The sequence below is a fragment of the Camelus bactrianus genome, chromosome 7 (assembly GCF_048773025.1).
Source record: "Camelus bactrianus isolate YW-2024 breed Bactrian camel chromosome 7, ASM4877302v1, whole genome shotgun sequence".
Lineage (NCBI taxonomy): Eukaryota > Metazoa > Chordata > Mammalia > Artiodactyla > Camelidae > Camelus > Camelus bactrianus.
In genome coordinates this window covers 73,805,846-73,830,006 of record NC_133545.1, presented here as the reverse complement: position 1 = coordinate 73,830,006, position 24,161 = coordinate 73,805,846, and the positions used below count along the sequence as shown (strand labels likewise).

The following is a 24,161-nucleotide window of genomic DNA, read 5'->3' as shown; positions in this document are numbered from 1 at the left end:
TAGTCTTTTAGTTGAAACCTGGGACTTAATGCAGATTGCTCCTTCTCTCTTACTCTTCATAGCCAAGAGATTCTCAGGCCCATTGACTCAGACCCTCAAATATCTTTCAGTTCATCCCCTCTTTCCTATCGATTTTGCTCTAAGGCACCCCATCTTCTCTTACTTGAGCTTTTGATACACTGAAGTCTTAAGGCATTCTTCCTTCTGGTCTTGTTGCTTTTAAATCTTTTTCATATGTACATCTGATATACTATACCCCCAATTAAATTCCTTTAGTGCTAGCCTGTTGACAAAATCTGCCTAAAGAATGGCCCTTACCTAAGTAGCCAGTTTTACAAATTCAGAGTACTTCTTCCTTTGCACTTGGGCTCTAGCAGTGCTGAGTAACCTGTAGCAATTCAAAGGTGCCATGTTCTCGTGTGTCTTAGGGGATACCTTCTCTCCTCCACCCACTTAGTTTCAGGAGCACCTTCCTGAATGGCCCACTGCCTTTTATACATACCTTTTTTGTGAGACTTTTATGGTTGAATTGTTTGTTGGCACGTCTATTAGATTGCGAGGTCCTTCAGCACAGGGACTGAAACTTCATTTCCTAGAGCCTAGCACAGAGCCTGGCATATTATAGAACTTTAAATGTTTCAATCAATTAATTAATGAATCTTTGTATTTGAAAATTGTTTCAAAGGGGCATTTTTATATGTGTATTAATATTGGCAGAAAATTCAGCTAGTTAAATTTCTAATTCTGCAAAAAGATATCGTCCTCTTTCGCTTCCTATTCTTATACTAAAAAAATGTTCTCTAACCTTGTAGCTGCTAGACCAGTCCTTGTCATTCATTTGGAATAGAAACTGGAGTTAACAAATTTAGGTTACAGAGTTCTTTCAAAGGAAGTCACTTTCTACTAAAAAACCTTAAAGTGTTATTTGCTTATTTCAAGTTTAACCAAGTTTATTCTTTCTAAAACTGTCATGATTTGTAACTGTTTTTTGAAACAGAGTTTTAAAAAATCCTCATTGCATGTTGCCCTGAATTAGTTTAACTGATAGTTCTTAGTGAATCTGGGCTCATGGTTTTTTTCTCTCTGCTAGGAATTGGACAGTCCCTTTAGATTGTATGGGCTTACAATGAATCCACTGCTTTATAACATCACCCAGGTTGTCATCCTGTCAGCTGTTTCTGGTGTTATCAGTGACTTGCTTGGATTTAATTTAAAGGTAAGAGCTTGTAGGTATTTTTTATTTTTTAGTGCACTATTACATTTTTGTAACATTTATTTCACCCTGGGCACTCTTTTGAGATTTCACATGCACAGTAATGGAGTCATTTTGATTATGTTGTATATAGTTAGTGAAAATAATTTCACATTTAATTTCAAAGAAGGATAAATATTCTTGGTTTATAATACTGATGGAACTTCTAATTTGGAACAATATTCATTACAAGTAGAATTCCTGTGTAGGATAAGTGAGGAATTTATTTTTACTCATATATAATCTGAATCTAATTTAGGTGATAAAAAAGAGCCCTATTTCTGGTTTCGATCAAAGTTATATTATTTATGTATATAGCAATACATACATCTTCCAACATGTGCAATGCTGTTAGTGAATAAGGTGTAGAATATTCATATTAAGAAGTAATATATGTATATTGCCACTTCCCAGTAAAAGAAAGCAAGAGAAATCTGATTTTCACTTTTTCATTTGTTTAAGATAAATTTTTCTTGAAAATAAAAGGACAAAGATATTTAAAATAGTAGAACCAATACTTGTTTCTGAATGAAATTTAGATAAAAACAGCATTATATAATGTAATTTAATAAATTGCAATATCAAAACTGGCTCTAATGGTCCCTACTTCTATTATTTTTTCACTAGCTGTGGAAGATTAAATCATGACAATTCAGAGAAAAGAAGATGTAGCCTCTTTTCCAGAATAAGAGTACCAACTAAGCTGCCTGAAAGCAGTCACTGACTCTTTGCTTCAGGAGTCTCAGCTGGGAAATTGAAGTGTTTACATCAGACTGTCTTGTGCAATTCTTATATTTATTTCATTTGTTCACTGTTTTTTACATTTATTTTAGTCTTTATATTTTATTTTTATCATTGATGTACTTAGTTGTTGAAAGGGTGATAAAACTGATATCCAGATACTTGAGATCCTGGTAATTGCTCATAAATAATTGACAAAATAACAAATTGTGAGATTAGAAGCCATTGCTAAACACTGTTTCTCCATCAGTGCCGTGACTTGCCTTACTTGAGGAAAATTTCTTTAATTTGGAAATATTGCTTTGGACTCAGCTGAACACATGAAGTATTTTCTTCAGTAAATCAAGATCCAGTCAGGGTTTCTCTTGAATTATTTTGGAACAATACCAGAATCTATACTGATTAAGCTGCAGTTTAAGCACCCTTCAGTATTAATATATATGATATTACACAACAGGTCAACAAGTGCTCTTTGATGATAAAACTCTTAATAGAGCAATAATTGTAAATGGTTATCATACTGTAAGATATTTTGATAAAAATTAACTAGTAATAATTGTATTTATTTGAAACACTGGGCTGTTTGCACAGCTCCAACTGTGCATGCTCAAAATGTGCACTTTTTAAATTGTTACTTTAATGCGTATCTTTATATATGGGATATGTTATAGTGTACTAGGGCATGATACGGTATCCTTTTGAGTGAGGTATATACTCATCTCACAAGTGAAGTGCCTATTGATATTACTAAAGTACATTATGTTTACTTAAGCAAAATAATTTTCTTCCCATGGTACACTATAGTGTATGCTGTTCATACCACATTCAAATGAACAACTTAAGAATAAGGTTAAAAAATGAATAATATATTCTTCTGATTACTAGTTATAAACCTGTATCCAAATTTTCAGGGAAGACAGCTATAGCTTGCAAATTCTATCCTCTAAACTTAATCTGGTACACCTCTTCCCTCAACCCCCAATTGTATAAGGGCTATTTTAGATGCTTTTACCCTAGAAAGTTAACCCTTCCTCCGTAAGTAATTTGCCAAGTGTCCAAATGAAAACTTACCATGTTGGCATGTTAGGTAAATAGGGCAAATATGATGGTATCTTACATTGGGCCATGATTTTAAGTTGTTATATTTGTACAATCAAAAAATTTTAGGAGTTAAATGAAACATGAAATGTTTTTGCAAACTTTTTTTTTTAACTGGGTGTCTAGTTTCTAAAACAAAATTTATTTGAAACAATCTAGAATTATCTTGGTGCAAGGTGTATCATGTTGAATATCCTCATTTTTTTTACCATGTTTTAGGGTATTTAAAATTATTAATTGTAAATAGTTTATTTGATTGGTGCAGTTTTAATCTCCAAATCATAATCTTAAGATCAGGAATGTGTGGAGAACAGAGCCACGTTGTAGTATCACTTTGCTCTCACCATTCCTTTTGATCAGCCTCAGTTCAGTGTAGTATATTTTCTTTCTGTAGAAAACAACAAAAGCATTTTGTTTTATTTGCCTATGTTCTAATATGTTTAATAATGACCAAAGTGCATTCTGAGTTTTTCAAGGAATGTATTACTGGAGCTTTAAGAACATACTTATTTTCTCCTGTGAAAAATTAGGCTTTGTCTGGTATGTTTTTTCTTCCTCTATTGTCTAATGTTGAAGTTGTTTTTAGGAATTATATTTTATAAACTTTTTCAAAATAAGGTACATACCTATACAGAACTTAACATTTTGCACAGAATATATCGAATATATTTTGAGAAAAAAAGTACAGCATCAGTTCTGTTAGGAATGAAAAAAGGAAACTATTGTATCTCAAAAAAAAAAAAACCTATTTCAGAATGGAAATATTTTTGAGAAAAGTAGGTGAGTAAACTGGTTTAGGGAAATGCTTGTTTTTGATTGAAGTTTATTTTACTTAGAGTTGGGAGTTGATTTACTGAGTACAGTGTACCTCTCAACAACATATTAATAATATGTGAAATTATGTCACTAATGTGGGCAGCAGTAGAATACTAAAAGGAAAAAGGTGTCATTTTAAGTAATTTCAGAACATTAATGGAACTGTTTCCAAAGCAGAAAAATTGACATTGCTGCCTTTAAGAATACCATGAATGTAAGAAATTTAAAGGAAATTGTAACATATCACATAATATAGAAAAGGCAGTTGAAAGAATTGTGGCAGATGTTGTGTGTTAACTTCTGTTTCTTTGCCACATGTGTCGTATTTGAAAGTTTGAGCAGCAAGTTTAAAATAAAACATTCTATGACAGTGTTAAATTGGAAGTGGTTTTTAAATTTTTTTTCAAGTCTTACACATTTCTATAGTAATTTTGTATTTACTGTAGCATAAACTTTAGCTATAAGTGCTAGATTTGAGGGGAGTGGGGATAAATTTTTTAAAACTTGGCCAGCACTTCAGATTTTGTTATGATTCTCCGAACATGAAGGAAGAATACATGCACAGGCCTTTCATCACCAAAATGCTATGACATCATTAATGTTTGTTTGCTTGTTTGTTTGTATTTAAATACAGAAAACTGGCTGTAGCCTGGGATATTAAAATTCATTGTCAGAAGGATAGTGGTGTTTTCAATCAAATGACTTTGCACGTGAACTCAGCACGGGAGAGTATGGCCAACAATAAGATCGGTAAGCATTCTAGTATTTCTGTTATCTGATTGGTACAAATGTTCATAGAACTTAATCAGGAACTATAAATTCAAGCACACTTTCAAACTTACTTTAAGCTTAGAATTGGCTCTTTTAATGAGTTTCCCTTCAGACTTAGAATTAGAGCAATATGACTTGCTATATCACTTAGAACAAAAATTCTCAACCTTTTTTTCTGCCAAGCCTATATGAAAGATACCATAAATGCTTATCAATTTTGTTGGTTCCCCATGGTGCTTACTTCTTGAGGAGTAGACTGTGGGTCTAGGAAGGTGGTACAGGTATAGTCAAAAAAGTATTCCCTAGGTGATTTGGAAAGTTTGTCTCATCTGTCACTCCTCATCACCTTGAGAATTACTGTCTTAAGATAAGGAATTTTATAGAATGTCAATTCTATGAGATGTTAACTGCATTTACCACCATATTCCTAGCACATAAAATAGTGCCTAATCTACTGAATGAATGAATAAATGAATGAATGAATCAAATAGAAGCAAAGACACCACCTAGTCTAGAGTCCTCATTTTACTAGATAAAAAAACTAAGGCCACAAAAGAAGTTAAGAAGCTTGCCCAAGGTTCCACAATTAGAACACACACTCTCCTTTATTCCCCTTGAAGGTATATTCTGTAATAGCACCTCTGTACCTCTTGACTGATCAAAATACTTAATAATGGGAAAATATTCTGGACAGAACAAAGATATTGATAAATCTGTCCATATTTATAGTGAGGTCATATATGAACTAATAAGCTTTTGGCAATAGGAAAAAGTCAGAATTCATTTGACAGCTCCCTATTCAGCTGTCTGCAGTGTGGCCTTTTGGAAAGAACACATACTTTGAAGCTGGACTTGTTTATGTTCATAGGCAAATTACTTAATTTCTGTGAGTTTGGTTTTCTCAGCTGTAAATTACTGACATTTATACCTATTTTACAGGGCTATTAGGAGGATTAATGAGATAGCATATGAAAAGCACCTAGCACAGGGACTGACATGTATTTGTTGTACAGAAAGATTGGCTCTCCTTCCCCTTCAAATGAGTAATGGCCTAGGACAATTAACAATTTCTAAGCTAAAGCATTTATATTACATAAGATACCATATGCATCTCTGCCAAGTAAGAGACATAACTAAGAATTATGCTTCAAATAAATTATCATATGTAAAGAATTCTTTTACAAGGAGTTGACGTTTAATTCCTTTTCTTCATAAGCAAGCGTGATAAAATGTGGAAGGGAAGTTTTCTCATTCTTTTGTTTGCCTTCATATTGTATTCAATTATGAATAATTTTGCTAAATTCTCAGGTGCATATTTCATTCATATCTTTTCATTATTAAATCTCTATCGCTCACTAGTAACACCCATTTTATCTTTTATCTTCTGCCGGGTCTCAACCCTCAACTTTAAGTTGTCTGCTCCCTGTTCATGCTTTGAGTTGCTGAAGAACATCTGATTTGACTTTCTACAGATGATGCTCATCAAGATATTACTGGAACCTCTGAGTTCTTTATTTGGCAATGTTTTTTCTTTAATCAATCATTTGTACACTTATATGTTCCCTACTGTGGCTCTTCCAAACCTCATTTATCATCCTGAAAGCTCCTAATCCCTCTCATACTATAACTATTAGCATTTTTTCCTTCTAACTTAATGGAAAAGATAAATATCATGCATGAATTCTCCTCCCTTCTTCAGTTCTGTGGAAGAGATGTTGCTCTCTGAGGGCAGCTCTCCAGCAGTACTCAGGGTTCTGTTCTTGCCCTCCTACAGGATACCTCCTCAGTTTTCCCCCTGCTGTCATCTTCAGCCTTTTCCTTTTCCAATTTTTTGTTATAAACCATTTAGATTTCAATGCGAGGTGCTTGCATCTAGAGTATGAGAGCACTGTTTAATGTTTATAGGTGGATGGAACCACTCTATACTAGATGGCACTCTGAGAGCTTGCCACACTCTCAGCCCTCTTCTGAGCAAAGCAGGAATTTGCTTCTTTACATTCATCATGCTTCATTGGACTATATCACTTTTCTATCTCAGCCACAGCTGAATGGGTCAGTGATCGGTGCCTGGGCCTAAAGTAGCCAGCTATTTTATGAGCCTCAAGGAACCCAGGAGACCAGCTGGCACAAAAACTTTGCCCTGATGGAGGTATTTCGTCCTTGGCAGTGACTTGGTGACCCAGTCAAAATCTCTGTTACTGCAAGTTTGAGTCAGGACACAGTGTAAGCAGAGAGAATTGCTAGAAAAGCAGAGACCCCAACGAAGCCGTGAATTAAAGCAAACCCCTGAAGTAAAAGGAAGTTAGTGAGAGTGGACAAGGGAGAAGAGACTAGAAGAAAATGCCCAAAACTGTCAATGGTAGAGACACTGAGTGATAGCTTAGCTGGCTCTGCTGTTGGATCATTCAAGCTGGTCTCAGACTATGGTAGCTTCATCTTGTGTCCTGAATCATGAGGCCAGTTGTTACCATTTATCCCTATGACAAACTCTTACCTCCTCAAGTAACCAAAAGATGACAGTCAGCCTGGACAAACCTCACATATTTGGCTGGCTGTTTAATCTTAGGCCATTTTACTTCCCTAATTGGCTCTCCCTCTGTATCTGTCTTCTCATATGCGTTTTTAAGTGTAGTGCTTGGCTATCCATGCTGTCTATCCTTTCAACACTTTTAAGCCTTCTATGTCTACAAAATAGTTAACAATCTCAGGGCTAAGGGTTTTGCTTGTTCCTTCCTTTTTATAATGTCATTCAATTCTGTGTATTCAACAGTGATCTGAAATTTAAATTAGTGGCTTGTTTTCTTTTTTGTCTTTTAAAGCTAAATCAAACTCTTTGTGCTAAATTTAATCATTGACTTTCTGTAGATATTTAATAATCTCCTTGACAGGTGTTCAGGAGTTTGGAGTTATCTTTGTCAAATTCTCTTGCAAATTTTGATCAATTATTTATATATGGGAATTTCTGGTTTTCCTTATCTTGGTATTAAGAGGTATGCTTTAAGGCAAAATAGACTTGTTGCCAAAGGCTCTGACCAGTTTGTCTCCCTTGAGATATATATACCCAGTTGCAAATGCATTTACTTGTTTTTGCCTGGAAATGCAAACTTTGAGCTGGCCACTTTCCTTTCTATTTATACCCTTGCTCTCAGCCAGAATTTACTGGGTCAGATTAGTGGTGCTGAAGATTCTTGTAACACGAATTCTACTGTTTGGGCGAAGATGTTAGGGTAAGAAGTTAGTCTAGCAAATATGAGAAACAGACCAACTACTTACAAAATTGCAGTTTTATTCAGTTTTTCTTCATTCATTCTATGAATAGTTTTTGAATATTATGTGCTAGGCACTGAGCTAGGATATAGAAATTAAAATACAGTTTGTCTTTTCATTTAAAGGAGGCTACGAGGTCATACAGTCATGCAAACAAATTTTAGCTTGTGGAGTGTACATGCTGTAATGGAGTTGCCAGTGTAAGTGTCACATGCAGGCAGTTCAGCATGTCTGGAGAAGACGATGTGTAAAGGCAAGGGATAGAAGATAATGCTAGGAGATGACTTTGTGAAGCCTAGAATTTGAATCTTATTCTAAAGATTAGGACTGCCTAGTACAATTCTGGCATGTCATAGTTGCTTGGTGAATACTAAACTGAGGTACCACCTTCTTTACTTGGACACTTAATGAATGGCACTAGACTGAAAATTAATTTTTTTAAGTTAAAATTTTAGTCCATGTTAATTTCTATTCTAGAATTTTTATGTGATTTAAAAAAAAACTGACATGGCACAAATTTGTATCTAAGAGTATGTAAAATTAAATTGACTTCAATTTCTTTCTCCGTATTTGGATGATAGAGTTAATTTATAATTATTTGCAAAGTGAAATTTTTTTTTTTTTAATTACAGAGTAGCAGAAGTCATCTACACTCTAATGGATCATGGGTTCTTTGCAGCATGTGTATGACCTTGGGCAAGTTACTTGACCTCCCTAATCCTCGTCTCATGAGATGGAAAGCTGCTGCTGCTGGAGCATGAATTGGTCCTTGTGAGTATGAAGTTGGAGAAGGTCTGTGTAATGGGCATGAACCTCTGCCACCCAGCATTAGTTTCTTTGTCCTTAAACTAAATCTGGCATTGAGATTTAAAAGACTATCAAGAATTCAATATGTTATGTTTGCAGGAGCTCCTCTTCCTGGGATTGATACAAAAACCTAGGGGATTCAGCTAGTACCTGGAAAATATGGAAGTGGCCTGTCTGTATTCTCTAGTGGTAGCTATTCCTCCATCCTGGTGCTTCTGCCTGGCCAACACTCCTATGCTTTTGGGTGCGGATGCTCCAGCCAGCTCAGAGATGCTCCCCTTAGAGGTCTTCCCCTGCTGACCCTAGGCTCAAGATCCTCACCTTTGCTTCAAGGCACCAGATCTCAGCGCCCCTCTCCTTCCACACATGCCCCATAGCTGTGCTCCATTGTGTGTCTGTGTTGCTGGTGATTAGGTTCTTGTCTTGTTGCAGAAATAATTCAGAGATGAGACTAGGAGGTCAAGAAAGTACAGTGAGGATTTATTAAGGGATAGATAGTACGCTCTCAAAGGGAGAGCTGACAGGCTCAGGTGAGCAGCTGCCCTGAGTTTCTTTGGCAGGTTGGTTACATAGGGTGTAAAATGAATGGGCAGAATATTCATTGAGGATGGGAGGGTTTGGGGTCGTATTCCCTGATTTTCATCCCAGCTCCACCTTCCCAAGGGGAGGAAGGGTTTTTGTCTTTATTTAGTCTGGATCGGAAGTGTCATGGCGTCAGTGCATAAGGAGTACTTCCAATCTGCAAGGCTAATTTTATGGAAATGAGGGCATAATGAGCAAAAGGTTACATTTGGACGCTGGAGATTCCTGCCTTTTTTCACCTTTCTTTGTTGATCTCCAGGCCACTTACATCCCCAAAATGTATGACCTCTTATTAGTCTGGAGGTTCCTGCTTTTCTCTGTCCGCCCAAGGACCCCTGTTGTTTACATGATATATGGTTTCCTGCATTTGGCCTGTGCCCCTCCTTTCTTGCCCAATTCCTGCCATTTGGCCTGGTTTGCCTTTCTCTGCTCATATCTAGCTAACATTTGCAGACTTTCTGGGGGATGAGCCCCTCTCCCAGCAACTCCCACCTCCACATTTTCCACTAGATGCTCTCAATCCACCAGATTCCCAAGCCAGAGCCTGGCTGAGGAATTGCCTTGTGGGCCTTGTTTTCACCCTTGAAACTCCAAAGGCAGTGATAACCCGTGGAGGGAAGGAAGTCAAGCTCAAAATAGGATTGTATGACTATCTTCTTAGAATAGTGGAGGGAAAGAGATAACTCATTCTTTTGAATCTCTTTCAGCAGCAAATATCCCAAATAATCCTACCAGTTAGGGAAAGTGCTTAGTTTGGTGCCTGGCATATAATCATCTCACCACAACTATTAACTATTAGCATTATTATTTTTATTAGCAACCCTTTTGGATAATAGGCAAGTGCTCAGAGTGATATCAGTAAATTAAAGAAATTATCCAACTGGAGAAACTGCAGCTGTCTAAAGAAATCCAAATTGTTAAAGAAATTAAAAATAAGGCTTTGGGATAAAGCACTTGGATTACTCAATGTGGAAATGAAAAAATGGAAGGCTTATGTTTGTCTTTAAGCATGTGACAGCTTACATTGAAGTCACCTGTTCTTCATCAACTTCAGGATTTAAAGCAACAGATAGTAACTTGAATTATGTTGTGAGATTTTAGATAGTCGCACACGCAGAAAGTATCAAACAAAAAGTATCAGTTACTTACTCAACACAGAATGTAAGTAGAAGCTGTGGACACCCCAACCCTAGAGATGCTCCAGGCATCGTGGGGTTCATCCACTTGGAAAGAAGGACTAGCTTAGTTGATGCATTGGGTCCTCCTCAACATGATGATTCTACATATCAGTGAGAATGATACTGTGTAAATTTTGTCACTTGGTGAGTGGTCCTGAAAATCGTGTTTTCTCATCTGCAATGGAATTTTTTTTTTAATCTCAGTTGAACATGCAGGAGTTGTGGCATAGAGGGAAAGTCTTGCTCTGAGTATCAGGAACCTAGGTTTGTATCTTTGCTTTTAGGCTGATTTCCTAGGTGACCTGTAGTAGCCATTTACTCTCTATCTGAAAAAAGATGGACAGAATTAGAATTACTTGATCTATTGAGCTTTATCATTCTGAGACTTCTTTCTTTATATTTTGTTCTCTATTACTAACGAGCAGTAGAATTAAGGATCCTTTTATTCTCAGAGAATAGACTGTGGTTGTAATTTTCTAATATAAATACTTAAATTTTAAGTACCTATTTTCTAAAAAAAGTTAAAAGATTTTGTTATGGAGAAATTTAGCTGCCCCACTATTCCAGCAGAAGTCTGTTTTAATCAGTTCTAATTTGAGGGAATCTATTTTCCATGGGACAGGTAACTTACCATGACCCATCTCTTTAACAAACTAGACTTGCTCACTGCTCCCAAGTGATCTTTCATTTGTTGGGGGTTGGTAGGATTAAGCAATCACACTTTTAAACAGCCTTGTTTTTAAGCCAAGACCCTCTTCAGTTTCACGTTCTACTAATTTTTTAAAATCAGTCTGTCTTGATTCAGCCATTTTACCATATGACCACGGAGTTAATCAGATGGCATCTCATTAGTAGGCCCTTATCTTAAAACTGGAACCGGAAGTTTCTTTTCCTATTGATCTTCCACTCATACCTAAAATGTCCCTCACGGTGGCAACTCTTTTCTTATTTTCTATAGATTTGTCTCATTCTAAATAGGTAAATCTCAGGATTGGGAGATGGGATCCTTGACTGATTTCCATTTCCTTCTTCCCTCCGTGCTCTAGTCCCTAGCCAGGTACTAGACTCTGAGTGCCACCTTGCCAGAGAATGACAGAACCTCTGCACTTGGCTCTTTGTGCATTGTTTAGTTTGACCTTTTTACCACTTACTTTTTCTATCTTCTTTAAGCACCTTATTAAAAGGTTAGATAGGCATATAATATAAACCAGCCTAATTCTGCACCCATAATGGAACAACACATCTGTGTGGCTAAGGTGTAAGATGGTCTCTGAAACAAAGTCTGTCTTACCATTTTTATATGTTCCAAAACATGTAATGGAGGTCTTTGAACATACATACTCACCAAAGGGGAGATTTAAGAGGAAGCAAAACAGAGGAAGACCAAAAGTTTTACTAAGATCTTGTGTGATGTCTTCATGATGACCTCAACCCTAGCTGCCTATTAGACTGACCTGGTCATTTAAAAATAAAAAAATCAGGAAACAAAAAACTGACATCTTTGTCCCAAACCTAGAGATTCTGAGAAAAAGAAGGTTTTTTTTTTAACCCCCTCCTATGAATTACTCTTGGAGAGTTAGAATTGTTATTCTTAAAACATTGGTCTGTATAATCAAAAACATTCAGACAGTGATGAAGATGTTGTCAGTGGATACATAATTGCAGAAGCTAGAACAAATGTGTCTGCTATTTTGACAACTTAAAATTTTGTGCGCTAAATAACGTACTACTGTTATCTATTTTTTATTAGTTTTTTGGCACTTCTCCGGAGACCCCGTTGATCCCTGTTACATGCTGACAGCACATGTAAGTAATACTGTCCTTGCCTCAAGGACTTGAAGATAGATGATTATGTTCAGACAGACTATGTCAGCTAACGGGTGTCAGTGACATTTTGCCCCCTCTGCTCCCCTGAGTGCTCATTCTGTGGTGCACAGGTTCGGCAAGCTTTTAGGTACTTTCTTTCAAGAGGAAAGCATAGCAGTTTGTTGTAGAAATTGAACTGATCCAAACTACCTGTCAAATCTAGTCTCTCAAATGGCATGCAGACGGCCTTCCTCACTTTGTCACAGATTCTTTATGGTCAGCAATGCCACAAGAGTTGCCTACATCTTAGTTGATAATTTAACTCTTCTAAAAAATTGAATAATTTAAATCCGCAGTGTGGTTCAGGACATTCTAGGGGTTCTCAAGACTTTTTCAGAGGTCTGCAAGGTGAAAGTCATACAGGGTGAGAGACCCATCAAAGTGTAATATGGACCAGTGGATTTTAATGTAACCCTATAAAATGTGTAAGGTTGGTTTTCAGATTCCACCCTGTGATGCTACCTTTAAGAAACCTTGTGCCAAGTTTTGGTGTAGTATCAAAGAAGAATATCCACTATTATCAGAAAAGGCTAGTAAAATATATCTCTTTTGCAAAAACCTATCTGTGTAAAGCTGGGGTTTTCCCAAAACATATAACCAAAATACATTATCAAAGCAAATTAAAGAGGTACATATAAGGATATAGCTATCTTTTTTCTTTGCTAGCATCTTTGTTGAAGTATAATTAGCATTTGATAAACTACACGCGTTTAAAGTGTACAATCTGATGGGTTTTGGCAAAAATGTTCACCACAAAACCTCAGTATAATCAATTTAATGCATTTATCTGTCATCTGGGTAAGTTTCCTCATGCTCCTTTGTATTCACTCACTCTTGGACGTTTCAGTACCACCCCTGCCCCATCCCCAGACAGACACTGATCTGCTTTCTGTTACAGATTAGTTTATCCTTTTTAGAATTTTATATAAATGAAATTGTATTCATTTTTTTGTCAGACTTCTCTTTCACCATGCTTAATTATTCTGATATACATCCATGTTGGAGCATGTATCAATAGCTTACTCCTTTTTTGGGCAAATTGTATTCTATTGTCTTGGTATGTTGCAAGTTGTTTATCAGTTCATCTTTTGAACATTTGGGTTGTTGTTTCTGTTTCTGACTGTTATAAATGATGCTGCTATGAACATTTGTGCATGATTCTTTGCTTAGACATAAATTTTTATTTCTCTTGGTAAATACTTAGAAGTGAACCCCTGGTTGTATAGTAGGTATATGTTTAATTTTTGAAGGAACTGCCAGACTGTTTTCCAAAATGGTACCAGCAGTGTATGAGAGTTCCAGTAACTCCAAATGCTTACCAATACTTTCTCTTTCATTTTTGACATTCTAGTAGGTGTGTAGTATATCTCATTGTGGTTTTGATTTTCATTTCCCTAATGACTAATGATGTCGAGAATCTTTTTTTCTCATTTTTGTACCTTTATTGAAATATATTTCACATGTCATAAAATTCATCCATTTAAAGGATACAGTGTAGTGGGTTTTGGTGTATTCACAGAATTGTGCAGCAATTACCACCATCTAATTTTAGAACATTTTCAACATCCCTGAAAGAAACTCCATGCACATTACTAACCATTCCCCATTTCTGCTCCCTTAAACTCCACCTCAGCTTCTGGCAACTACTAGTCTCCTCTCTCTCTCCAAGAATTTTCTTCTGGGCATTTCACATAAATGGAATCATACAATATGTGGTCTTTTGTGTGACTGGCTTCTTTTACTTACCGTAATGTGTCAAAAGTTCTTCCATGTTGTAGTCTGTATCAGTACTTCCTTCCTTTTTGTTGCCAAATTGTATGTATAGATATATAACGTTTTGTTTTTCTATTCATCAGTTGATGGATATTTAGGTTATCACTTTTTGAATATTATGAATATTGCTGTGAATATTTGTACATATATTCTGTGGATGTATGTTTTAATTTTTTGGTATGGGCATACATTTTCATTTCTCTTGGGTATATACCTAGGAGGAGAGTGGCTGGGTCATATGGTAACTCCATGTTTTTCATTTTCAGAACTGCCAAACTGTCTTCCAAAGTAGCTATACCATTTTACATTCCTACCAATAATATATAAGGATTCCACTTTTTCTACGTCCTCTACAACATGTATTATTGTCTGTCTTTTTAAAATTTGGGCATCTTTTTTTTGTGCTTATTTGCCATTTATATATCTGCTTTGGTGAAGCATCTGTTTTAATCTCTTGCCCATTTAAAAATTGGGTTGTTTTCTTATTGTTGTGTTTTGAGACTTCTTTATACATTCAGGATACAAGTCCTTTATCAGATTATAGATTTTACAAATGTTTTCTTTGAGTCTTTTCCTTCGTTTCATTCTCTTAACAGGTTTTTAAAAAATTTTTTGGAAGAACTTTTTGATTTCAGTGAAATTCAAATTATCTGCCTATTATTTTGTAGATTTTGCATAACCCACGTTCACAAGGATTTTGTCCTGTGTTTTCTCCTAGATGTTTTAGGGTCTTAGGTTTTACATTTATGTGTATGGTGCATTTTGAGTTTTCTTTTTTTAATAGGATGCAAGGTATTGATCAAACTTCATTTTTAAGATACGAATATCTCATTTCAGCACCATTATTAAAAAGACTACTCTTTACTGAATTGCCTTTACACCTTTGTCAAAAATTAGTTATCTGTATATGAGTGAGTTTATTTCTGTGTTCTCTGTTCTGTTCCATTGCTCTCTTTGTCTGTCTTAATGCCAGTACCACATTGTCTTTATTACTATAGACTTATAATAAGCCTTGAACTCAGGTAATGAAAGTCCTCAAAATTTGTTCTTTTTCAAAGTTGTTCTGGCTAAGACTTTTTTTTTAACATTTTTTTTATTGATTTATAATCATTTTACAATGTTGGGTCAATTCCAGTGTAGAGCACAATTTTTCAGTTATACATGAACATATATATATATATATATATATATATATATATATATATATATATATATATATATATATAATATATATTAATTGTCACATCTTTTTCTCTGTGAGCTACCATAAGATCTTGTATATATTTCCCTGTGCTATACAGTATAATCTTGTTTATCTATTCTACAATTTTGAAATCCCAGTCTATCTCTTCCCACCCCCACCCCCTTGGCAACCACAAGTTTGTATTCTATGTCTGTGAGTCTATTTCTGTTTTGTATTTATGCTTTGTTTGGTTTTTTTTTTTTTTTTTTTTTTTTTTAGATTCCGCATATGAGCGATCTCATATGGTATTTTTCTTTCTCTTTCTGGCTTACTTAGAATGACATTCTCCAGGAGCATCCATATTGCTGCAAATGGCATTATGTTGTCGGCTTTTATGGCTGAGTAGTATTCCATTGTATACATATGCCACACCTTCTTTATCCAGTCATCTGTTGATGGGCATTTAGGCTGTTTCCATGTCTTCACTGTTGTAAATAATGCTGCTATGAACATTGGGGTGCAGGTGTCATCCTGAAGTAGGGTTCCTTCTGGATATATGCCCAGGAGCGGGATTCCTGGGTCATATGGTAAATCTATTCCTAGTCTTTTGAGGAATCTCCATACTGTTTTCCACAGTGGCTACACCAGACTTTTTTATTTCCATATAAATTTAATATCAACTTGTCCATTTCTAACAAAATAACAAAAATAAAAAAACCCTGTTGGAATTTTGACTTGGATTGCATTGAATCTGCATGAACAGTGTATCTCTCCATTTATATAGCTCTTCTTTAATTTCTCTCATCATTGTTTTATAGTTTTCAGTCTACAGGCCTTGCATGTTTTTTTTTTCTTTGTCAGATATAACTTTAAGTATTTCATTTTTGGATGCTATTGTAAATGGTATTTCGGATTTTAAATTTCCAATTATTTGTTACAACAATTATTTGTTGCTAGTACATAAAAATACAGTTGATTTTTGTTTATTAGTCTTGTATTCTGCAACCTGGCTAAACTCATTTAATAGTTCTAAAAGCTTTTTTGTTGTTGATTCTACTGGATTTTCTGTAAAGCAATGTGTTGTGGGCCAAGACAGTTTTACTTCTTCCTTTCCAATCTGTACACTTTTGGTTTCTTCTTGTTGCCTTGTGGCACTAGGTAGAAACTCCAGTAAAGTGGTGAGTGAAGCCTGCCTTCCTTGTTTCTGACACTGGGCGAAAGCATTGTTTTTTCACCATTAAGTATGTTAGCTGTAAGTTTGTATGAATGTGCTTTATCAGGATGAAAAATTTCCCATCTATTTCTAATTTGATAAGTTTTTATGAGGAATTGATGTTGGACATTATGAAATATTTTTTCTACATTTATTGAGATAAGCATGTGGCTGTTCTTTTTTTAGTTCATTAATATGAAGAATTATAATATCTGAATTTTAAAAGTTAAGATTAACCTTGCATTCTTGGGATAAACTCCACTTGAATCATGATGTATTATCCTTTTGTTTATAGCAATAGATTCAATTTACTAATATTTTGTCAAAAAGTTTTGTATTTGTTCAATGAGAGATATTGGATTATAGTTTTCTTTTCTTATATCTTGTCTGGTTTTTGGCATAAGTGGTCTCATCAAATAAATTGGAAAGCATTCCCTCTTCTTCATTTTTTCTAGAGTAGCCTAGTGCAGAATTGTACTGCTTCTTCCTTAAATGTTGGGTAGAACTCCCCAGCAAATCCATCTAGGCCTTGATTCTTCTTTGTTATGAAGGTTTTAAGCTATAAATTTAGTTATTTAGTAGGAATAATCTTTAATAGCTTGTGTCTTTCAAGGGACTTGTTCATTTTATTTAAGTTGTTCAATTTATTGGCATAAAATTGTTCATCATTCCCCTTATTATCTTTCTAATACCTGTGGAGTCTGTGGTGATACCGCCTCCCTCATTCCTAATATTGGAAATTTATGTATTCCTTTTTTCCTACTGGTTAGCCTGACTAGAAGTTTTGTTGTAATTCCAAGAGCCTGTTTTTAATTTTATTGATTTTTCTCTATTTTTCTGATTTCTATTTCATTGAGTAATATTCTGATCTTTAATTCCATTCTTCTGATTTTTTCTCCTCTGGCAGCTATTTATAGTCATGGGTTTTTAACCTTCTTTTCTAATGTAAAAATTCAGTGCTACAAATTTCTAAATACTGCTTTAGCTTCATCTTACAAATTTTCATATGATTTGTTTTCAATTTCATTCAGTTAAAATGCTTGCTAATTTTCCTTTTGATTTATTCTTTGATCCACCAGCTATTTACAAGTATTTAGTTTCCAGATATTAGGGATTTTTCAGATAATTGTTCTGTTGTTGATTTCTACTTAAGTCCACTATAGTCAGTGAACATGCTTTGTATGATTTGGATTCTTTTAATTTTTTTCTAACACTTTTATTGTGGTATAGTTCCTGTATAGTAAACTTCACGTATTTCAGATATACACATAGATGAATTTTGATAGATGTATACACCAATGAAACCACTGCCACAATCAAGATGGCTAACATTTCCATCACTCCACAAGAGGTGAAATTTTTGAATTCCCAGTTTATCCCTTCCCACTTGCTTTAACCCCTGGTATCCATAAGTCTGTTTCTGTTATTTAGATACATTTGTTTGTGTCCTTTTTTTTTTAAATTCCACATATAAGCGATATCATGTGGCATTTTTCTTTCTCTTTCTGGCTTGCTTTACTTAGAATGATGATCTCCAGGTCAATCCATGTTGCTGCAAGTGGCATTGTGTTATTCTTTTTTATGGCTGAGTAGTATTCCACTGTGTGTGTATCCAGTTGTCTGTTGATGAACATTTGGGTTGTTTCCTTGTCTTGGCTGCTGTAAATAGTGCTGCTGTGAACATTGGGGTGCATGTGTCTTTTTGAATATATTTTTCTCTGCATATATACCCAAGAGTGGGATTGCTGGATCATATGGTAAGTCTATTTTTAGTTTTTTAAGGAACCTCCATACTGTCCTCTGTACTGGCTTCACCAATATACATTCCCACCAGCCAGCAGTGAAGGAGAGTTCCCTTTTCTCCACACCCTCTCCAGCATTTATCTTTTGTGTACTTTTTGAATGATGGCAATTCTGACTGGTGTGAGGTGACATCTCATTGTAGTTTTGATTTGCATTTCTCTAATAGTTAGTGATGCTGAGCATCTTTTCATGTGCTTGTTGGCCATCTATATGTCTTCTTTGGAGAGCAGCCAGGAATATGGCCTGTCATGGTAAATGATCCATGTACACTTAAAATGTGTATTCTGCTATTGTTTGGTGTAGTATATGATAAATATCAGTCAAGTCAAATTGGTTGATAATGTTGTTCAAATTTACTGTGTACTTACGAATTCTCTGTCTACTTTTTGTATCGGTTGTTGAGGAAAGGGTGTTGAAATCTCCAAATATAATTGCTTTTCAGCTATTTCTCTTTTCATTTCTATCAGTTTTTGCTTATTTGATTTTGAACTCCTCTTATTAGGTGCATACATGTTTAACCCTTGTTATGAACCCTTGATAAATTGACCCCTTTATCATTATGAAATGACCCTCTTTATCCCTGTTAATATTTTATGCACTGAAATCTACTTTGTCTAATATTAATGTAGCCACTTCAACCTTCTTTTGGTTAGTGTTAGCCAAAGATAGCCATATATTTTCCCATCCTTTTACTTTTAGCTAATTTGTGTCTTTGTTTTTAAAGTGACTTTTTGTAGCCAGGATATAGTTAGGTCTTGCCAATCCAGTCTGCTGATCTTTGTCTTTTAATTGAGATGTTTAGACCATTTACATAAAATGTGATTTTTGCTATGGCTGAGTTTAAGTCTACCATGTTGACATTTGTTTTCTGTTTGTCCCATCAGTTCTTTGTTCTTTTTTCTACCTGCTTTTGGATTGATCTTTTTCAAGGCCTTTTTATCATTTTTGTTGGCTTATAGCTATTTATTTTGTTTCAGTGGCTGCTTTAGGGTTTGTATTATGCATCTTAAACTTACCACATTCTACTTTCCATTGATGTCATATCACTTCACATATAGTAAAAGAACTCTTTAATAATGTACTTACCTTTCTTCCCTCTGAGAATTTGTGCTATTGTTGTCATACATTTTGCTTCCACATATGTTATAAATCCCACAGTACACTGTAGTTGTTTTTGCTTTGAGTAATTGGTTGTCTTCTAAAGATATTTAAATGATAAAAAGAATTATTTATATTTATTGACATAATCACCAGTTCTGGTCTGCTTTATCCTTTGTGTAGATCTAGATTTCCATCTATTATTCTTTTCCTTTTACTTGAAGGACTTCCTTTAATATTTATTCTAGTGTTGATCTGCTGGTAATAAATTCTTTCAGCTTTTGTATGTCTGAAAAAGTATCTATTTTGCCTTTGTTTTTTAAAGATATTTTTATGGAATAAATATTTGTAGGTTGGTAGAGTTTGTTTTTCCAGTTCCATTTGTCCTCTACCTTTCATTATTCATGACATGGAATCTACCATCATACTTACCGTTTTTCTTCTATATAGGATATGTCTTTTTCCAGTTGCTTTTAAGGTTTTTCTCTTTATAACAAAAAACTAGTTTTAAGTAATTTGATTATGAAGTGACTTGGTGTGGTTTTGTTCATATTTCCTGTACTTGGAGCTTATTAAGAATCTTGGATCCATGGGTTTATAGATTTCATCGAATATGCTTCCATTAAAGTCTCTGCCATTATTTCTTAAAAATCTTTTTTCTGTCCTTTATCTGTTTTAGGGACTCCATATATATGTATATTAGGCTGCTCAAAGCTTTCCCACATATCACTGATGCTCTGTTCACTTTTTCTTTTCAGTCTTTTGTCTCTCTGTATTTCATGATTGTTTTAATTGTGGTATCTTCAAGTTTACTAGTCTTTTCTTTTTCAGTGTCTAATCTGCCATTAATCCTGAATATATTTTCCATAAGAGACATTGTAACTTTTCTCTCTAGAATTTCAAGTTGTCTTTTACTATTATATAAATCCATATCTCTGCTTAACTTGTTCAGTCTTTTACTTTGTTCCTTGAACATATGGAATATAGTTATAATAACTTTTAATTTCATTTTTGGTTTAGTTTCAGTTGTTTGAGTTTTCTGCTCATTTTAAGGTTATGTTTCCCCACTTACTTGTATGTCTGGTAATTATCTATTGGATACCAGGCATTGTGGATTTTACCTTGTTGGGTGCTGGGTATTTTTGTATTCCTATACATACATATTCTTGAACTTGGTGCTAGGAAATGATTAAATTACTTGGGAATAGTTTGATTCTTTTGGGTCTTGCTTTTTAAGCTTTTAAAAGCAGGGCCAGAGTAGTGTTTAGAGTTAGTTTCAGGTTAATTTTTCCATAAAGCTGAGGCATACTCTTTGGAGTATTCTTTGAGGCCTCATGAATTATGAGGTTTTCCACTCTGGCTGGTGGGAATAGACATTATTTTCAATCTTACATACACTTCCTAAACTTTTCAGGTGACTCTTTCGTTAGCTTTCAGTAGTTTTCTTACAGGTGCTCTCTGATCAGTTCTTACCTGAATACTTGAGGGGTGCTCTCTGAACTCTCTGGAATTCCCTCTCTCTGTAGCTCCCCCTTTTTTGCATACTTTAACCAGTTTGACTTATCCACACTCCAGCTTTATCTCCTCAGCTCAGGAAGACCTCCAAACTTTACCAGGTACCCCTCTTGGCACTGCTGCCTGGAAACTCTCCCAAAGCATTAAGCTTGGGCAATTGTACTGTTCATCTCATTTGTTTTCCATCTCTTAGAGATCATCGTCCTTTGATTCCTGATGTCTTGAGAACTGTTGTTTTATATATTTTGTCCAGTTTTTTAGATGTTTCAAGCAGGAGGTAAATCTTATTCCTGTTACTCCCATCATGTTTGGAAGTAGAAATCCCAGACATTTTCTAGAAGCCAGATATTAAAAAGATTTGCAAAATTTGAAAGTTCTACTCTTTAAGCCATTTTTTGTTTGTTTTGGAAAATATGGTTTCTATAAAAATATTTAAGTTAACATGTAATTGGTTTATTAGCATTATCTTTAAGTGAATTAGCAAATAAAATATTAAAAATTTTCTGTTTTAATTTTGAATATGGTAAATATTGATAGCTGTTTATTACTCATGTAAACAAAAGGTCTTTGGTTTCAGTGATTTTTAAGAATGTAAAGTAATTCTAAGGACAGGAAGTCTGAGAACAGTTGATCTAAATATAGTGAAGTGGTTTATTGTGGGTTGCCTAAACCTAGAAGTTGGGTAACCCTGGTGCTGGGGAGGGCATGGGTACAAAGATGAGATGACCCGTAAACATACAGAAGAAGGAAGAAGAACAGTACAAGCAGAATTTAAGAAGTCACATGGCTCCCAGGAGACACAGAGAGTATTGTGGCTTCCTCATTTTCCAGCTGCTCTCTAGGCATTTTTGAGCCCCAGTTATCCCTCCTGCCCTTAGGATCTTTCAGATAGTACTAAAAATAAATTCCATCTTTTTTTCCTTAAGGGAAAAAAAGAAACTGGAAGGAAAAATTAAAACACTGTGTTAAAATCAACTACATTTCAATTAAAAAAAAAAAAAAAACCCACTACGGTAGGCTTAAGAAGAAGACATTTTGGAAGTCCAGGATCCTTTTGGAGTCCAGAGATTACAGTCCTGTGACAAAGGCTGATACAGTTCATGATGCTCAAGTGGAGGCTAGCAGATCCCGTGTCTGGGGTGTGGAAAAGCAATCCCTAGTTCTGTGGTTATTTTCAGCGTGCTGGTTGTTAGTTCATTGGCATACAGTGTTCGGAGAACCAGGATTGTCCCTCACCTTCCTGTCTAATCTTGGCCACACCTTTCTGGGACTTAGTTTCTCCACACCCACAAAGTGGCAGTCGGAAAACTTTCTAGGTTTTTGTCTGCAGGTGACAGCAACCTACATCAAATTAGCTTAAGCACAAAAGAGCATTTATTGACTTATTTAACTGGGAAGCCGAGCTGAGCTAGTGCTGACTCCAACATAATTGGATCCAGGTGTTCAAACTGGCATTGTGGCTTCATACTATGTTCTCTTCCCCCCTCCTTTTCCTTTCCATTTTCTGCCCATTCCTTTCGGCTTACCTTTGTTAGCTTTGTTCTCCATTCAACCGCAGAATAGCCCCCAGACGCTCTAAGCTTATATGGACGCTTTGAGCTCATGAACCCAGAGACTGAAACAAATGCACTCTCTCCAAGCAATCACAGACCCAATCCCTTGGAGACTCTTTCATTGACTTTACTTGGGTCACATGCTTATACTTGCAACCAATGACATTAGATAGGACTATGGAGAACCTGCTTTGGCCAGACTGGGTTATGTGCGCACTCCTTTTGCAGGTAGAAGAGGACAAAGTTGCAGCCCCATCAGAACCACATAGAGAGTGAGATGGGGCAGCTCAGTGACCAGAAGGGTGCTGGGCAGACTGCAGCCTGCACCCTCAGGTGTCATCAAGTGAAGCAAACTATGTCTGTCTATCACGTGTTTATGATTTAAAAAGAAATACAGCCATGTGGCTAGTATAGCATTTTTGGGAATTTGACGTTTTCTTCTGAGTCCCCCAGTTCTCTCTTAGTTTCATCCTTTCCTATTGCTTTTCAAGTATTTCATCTACATGGTTTAGATTTCATCTTTGCCTCTGAGGCTTTTTACCAACTTCTGTCACATCAAGAATGGAGTCAGCTGCACCCAGAGTGTTCCCACTCAGTGATTTTCATTCCTGCCAACACATTCGTGCTTTCTTTTAAGTTCACATCTTTTCTACCTGAATCTTTTCCTTAATCTTGGTGTGTAACAGAGATGTAGAATCAGAGTTGGTACTAAAAGACTACAAATCAATAAATAAGAAATGAGGAAGATCTTTAAATACAGAGTCCTCATCAGATTTAACTTTCAGTTGAGTAATTACCTCCCAGCCTCTTTGGGATTGCAAAATAAAGTGAACACATAGGTGAAGGATTTATTAACAGTGCCAGAGATGCTTAGTATGCAGGACACATTCTGTTGTCTCTGAAGTGGCAGCCTCTAGTAAAAAGCTCTCTCCACAAATCCACTGTGGAATCTCATTCCTATGTTTTTCTATCCAGAAGAACTGAACAAAAATGTAGAGTCTGAATTTGTTTACTCATAAAAATAAGATCTGTAGTGTGTTTTTAGTCATATTTTGGAATGCAGCTCATCACCTACATGTTATATTTAGATTGGTACTATCAAAATGAAAAGGTAACATGCCAGGTGGTTATTATATTCTAGAATATTCAAGCAAAGAAATTTGCATTTGGAATTAAATATAAGATCCCGATCTTCCGTAGATCCAGCTAAGGCTCACAGTTCAGTTAGACAAGAATCTGGCATTCACTTGTGTGTGTGCCTTTGAATGGGTGGGTTTCTGGAGAGAGAAACTCCAAAAAGTTAGCCGAAGATGGCTCTGGAGATGAAAATATGAATGATCTTAATTTTCTTTTCCGTACCCTTCTCAACCATTCGTATTTTCTGCACTGAGCACATACCACTTTCACAATAAAAATAATTAAAAAAAAATTACATCTATGCTGAATTGTGAAAGTTCTTGGAATATACCAAATTATACTTAAGCAAGATACAACTACTGAAGGAACCGACTGACACCCCGAAAACTCCTTGGCTTGAACTCTGTGTTGGGCAGTCTGATTCTGCCTTGCCTCTGCAGGACGGTCTGTGGTCCCAGTGTGGTCTAGCGTGTGTACCTACCTCAGGACCCTTCGCTGTGCCATTAGG

At 35.5% G+C, this 24,161-nt stretch overlaps 1 protein-coding gene across 15 annotated transcripts in view; it reads left to right on the top strand.

Moving 5' to 3' along the window:
- PHTF2 (putative homeodomain transcription factor 2) overlaps positions 1 to 24,161 on the top strand; it is a 175,812-nt gene that overhangs the window by 104,760 nt on the left and 46,891 nt on the right. For 12 of the 15 annotated variants that reach the window (XM_074367579.1, XM_074367580.1, XM_074367590.1 and 9 more), the window contains 4 exons: positions 1,091 to 1,216; positions 4,542 to 4,657; positions 8,578 to 8,716; positions 12,263 to 12,318. In XM_074367579.1, the coding sequence (XP_074223680.1) occupies positions 1,091 to 1,216; positions 4,542 to 4,568 (153 nt within the window). In that variant the 3' untranslated portion in view covers positions 4,569 to 4,657; positions 8,578 to 8,716; positions 12,263 to 12,318. Of the gene's footprint in view, positions 1 to 1,090; positions 1,217 to 1,879; positions 4,658 to 8,577; positions 8,717 to 12,262; positions 12,319 to 24,161 lie in introns of all 15 variants that reach the window. The other 3 variants (XM_010946648.3, XM_010946645.3, XM_074367588.1) reach the window with 2 other exon arrangements.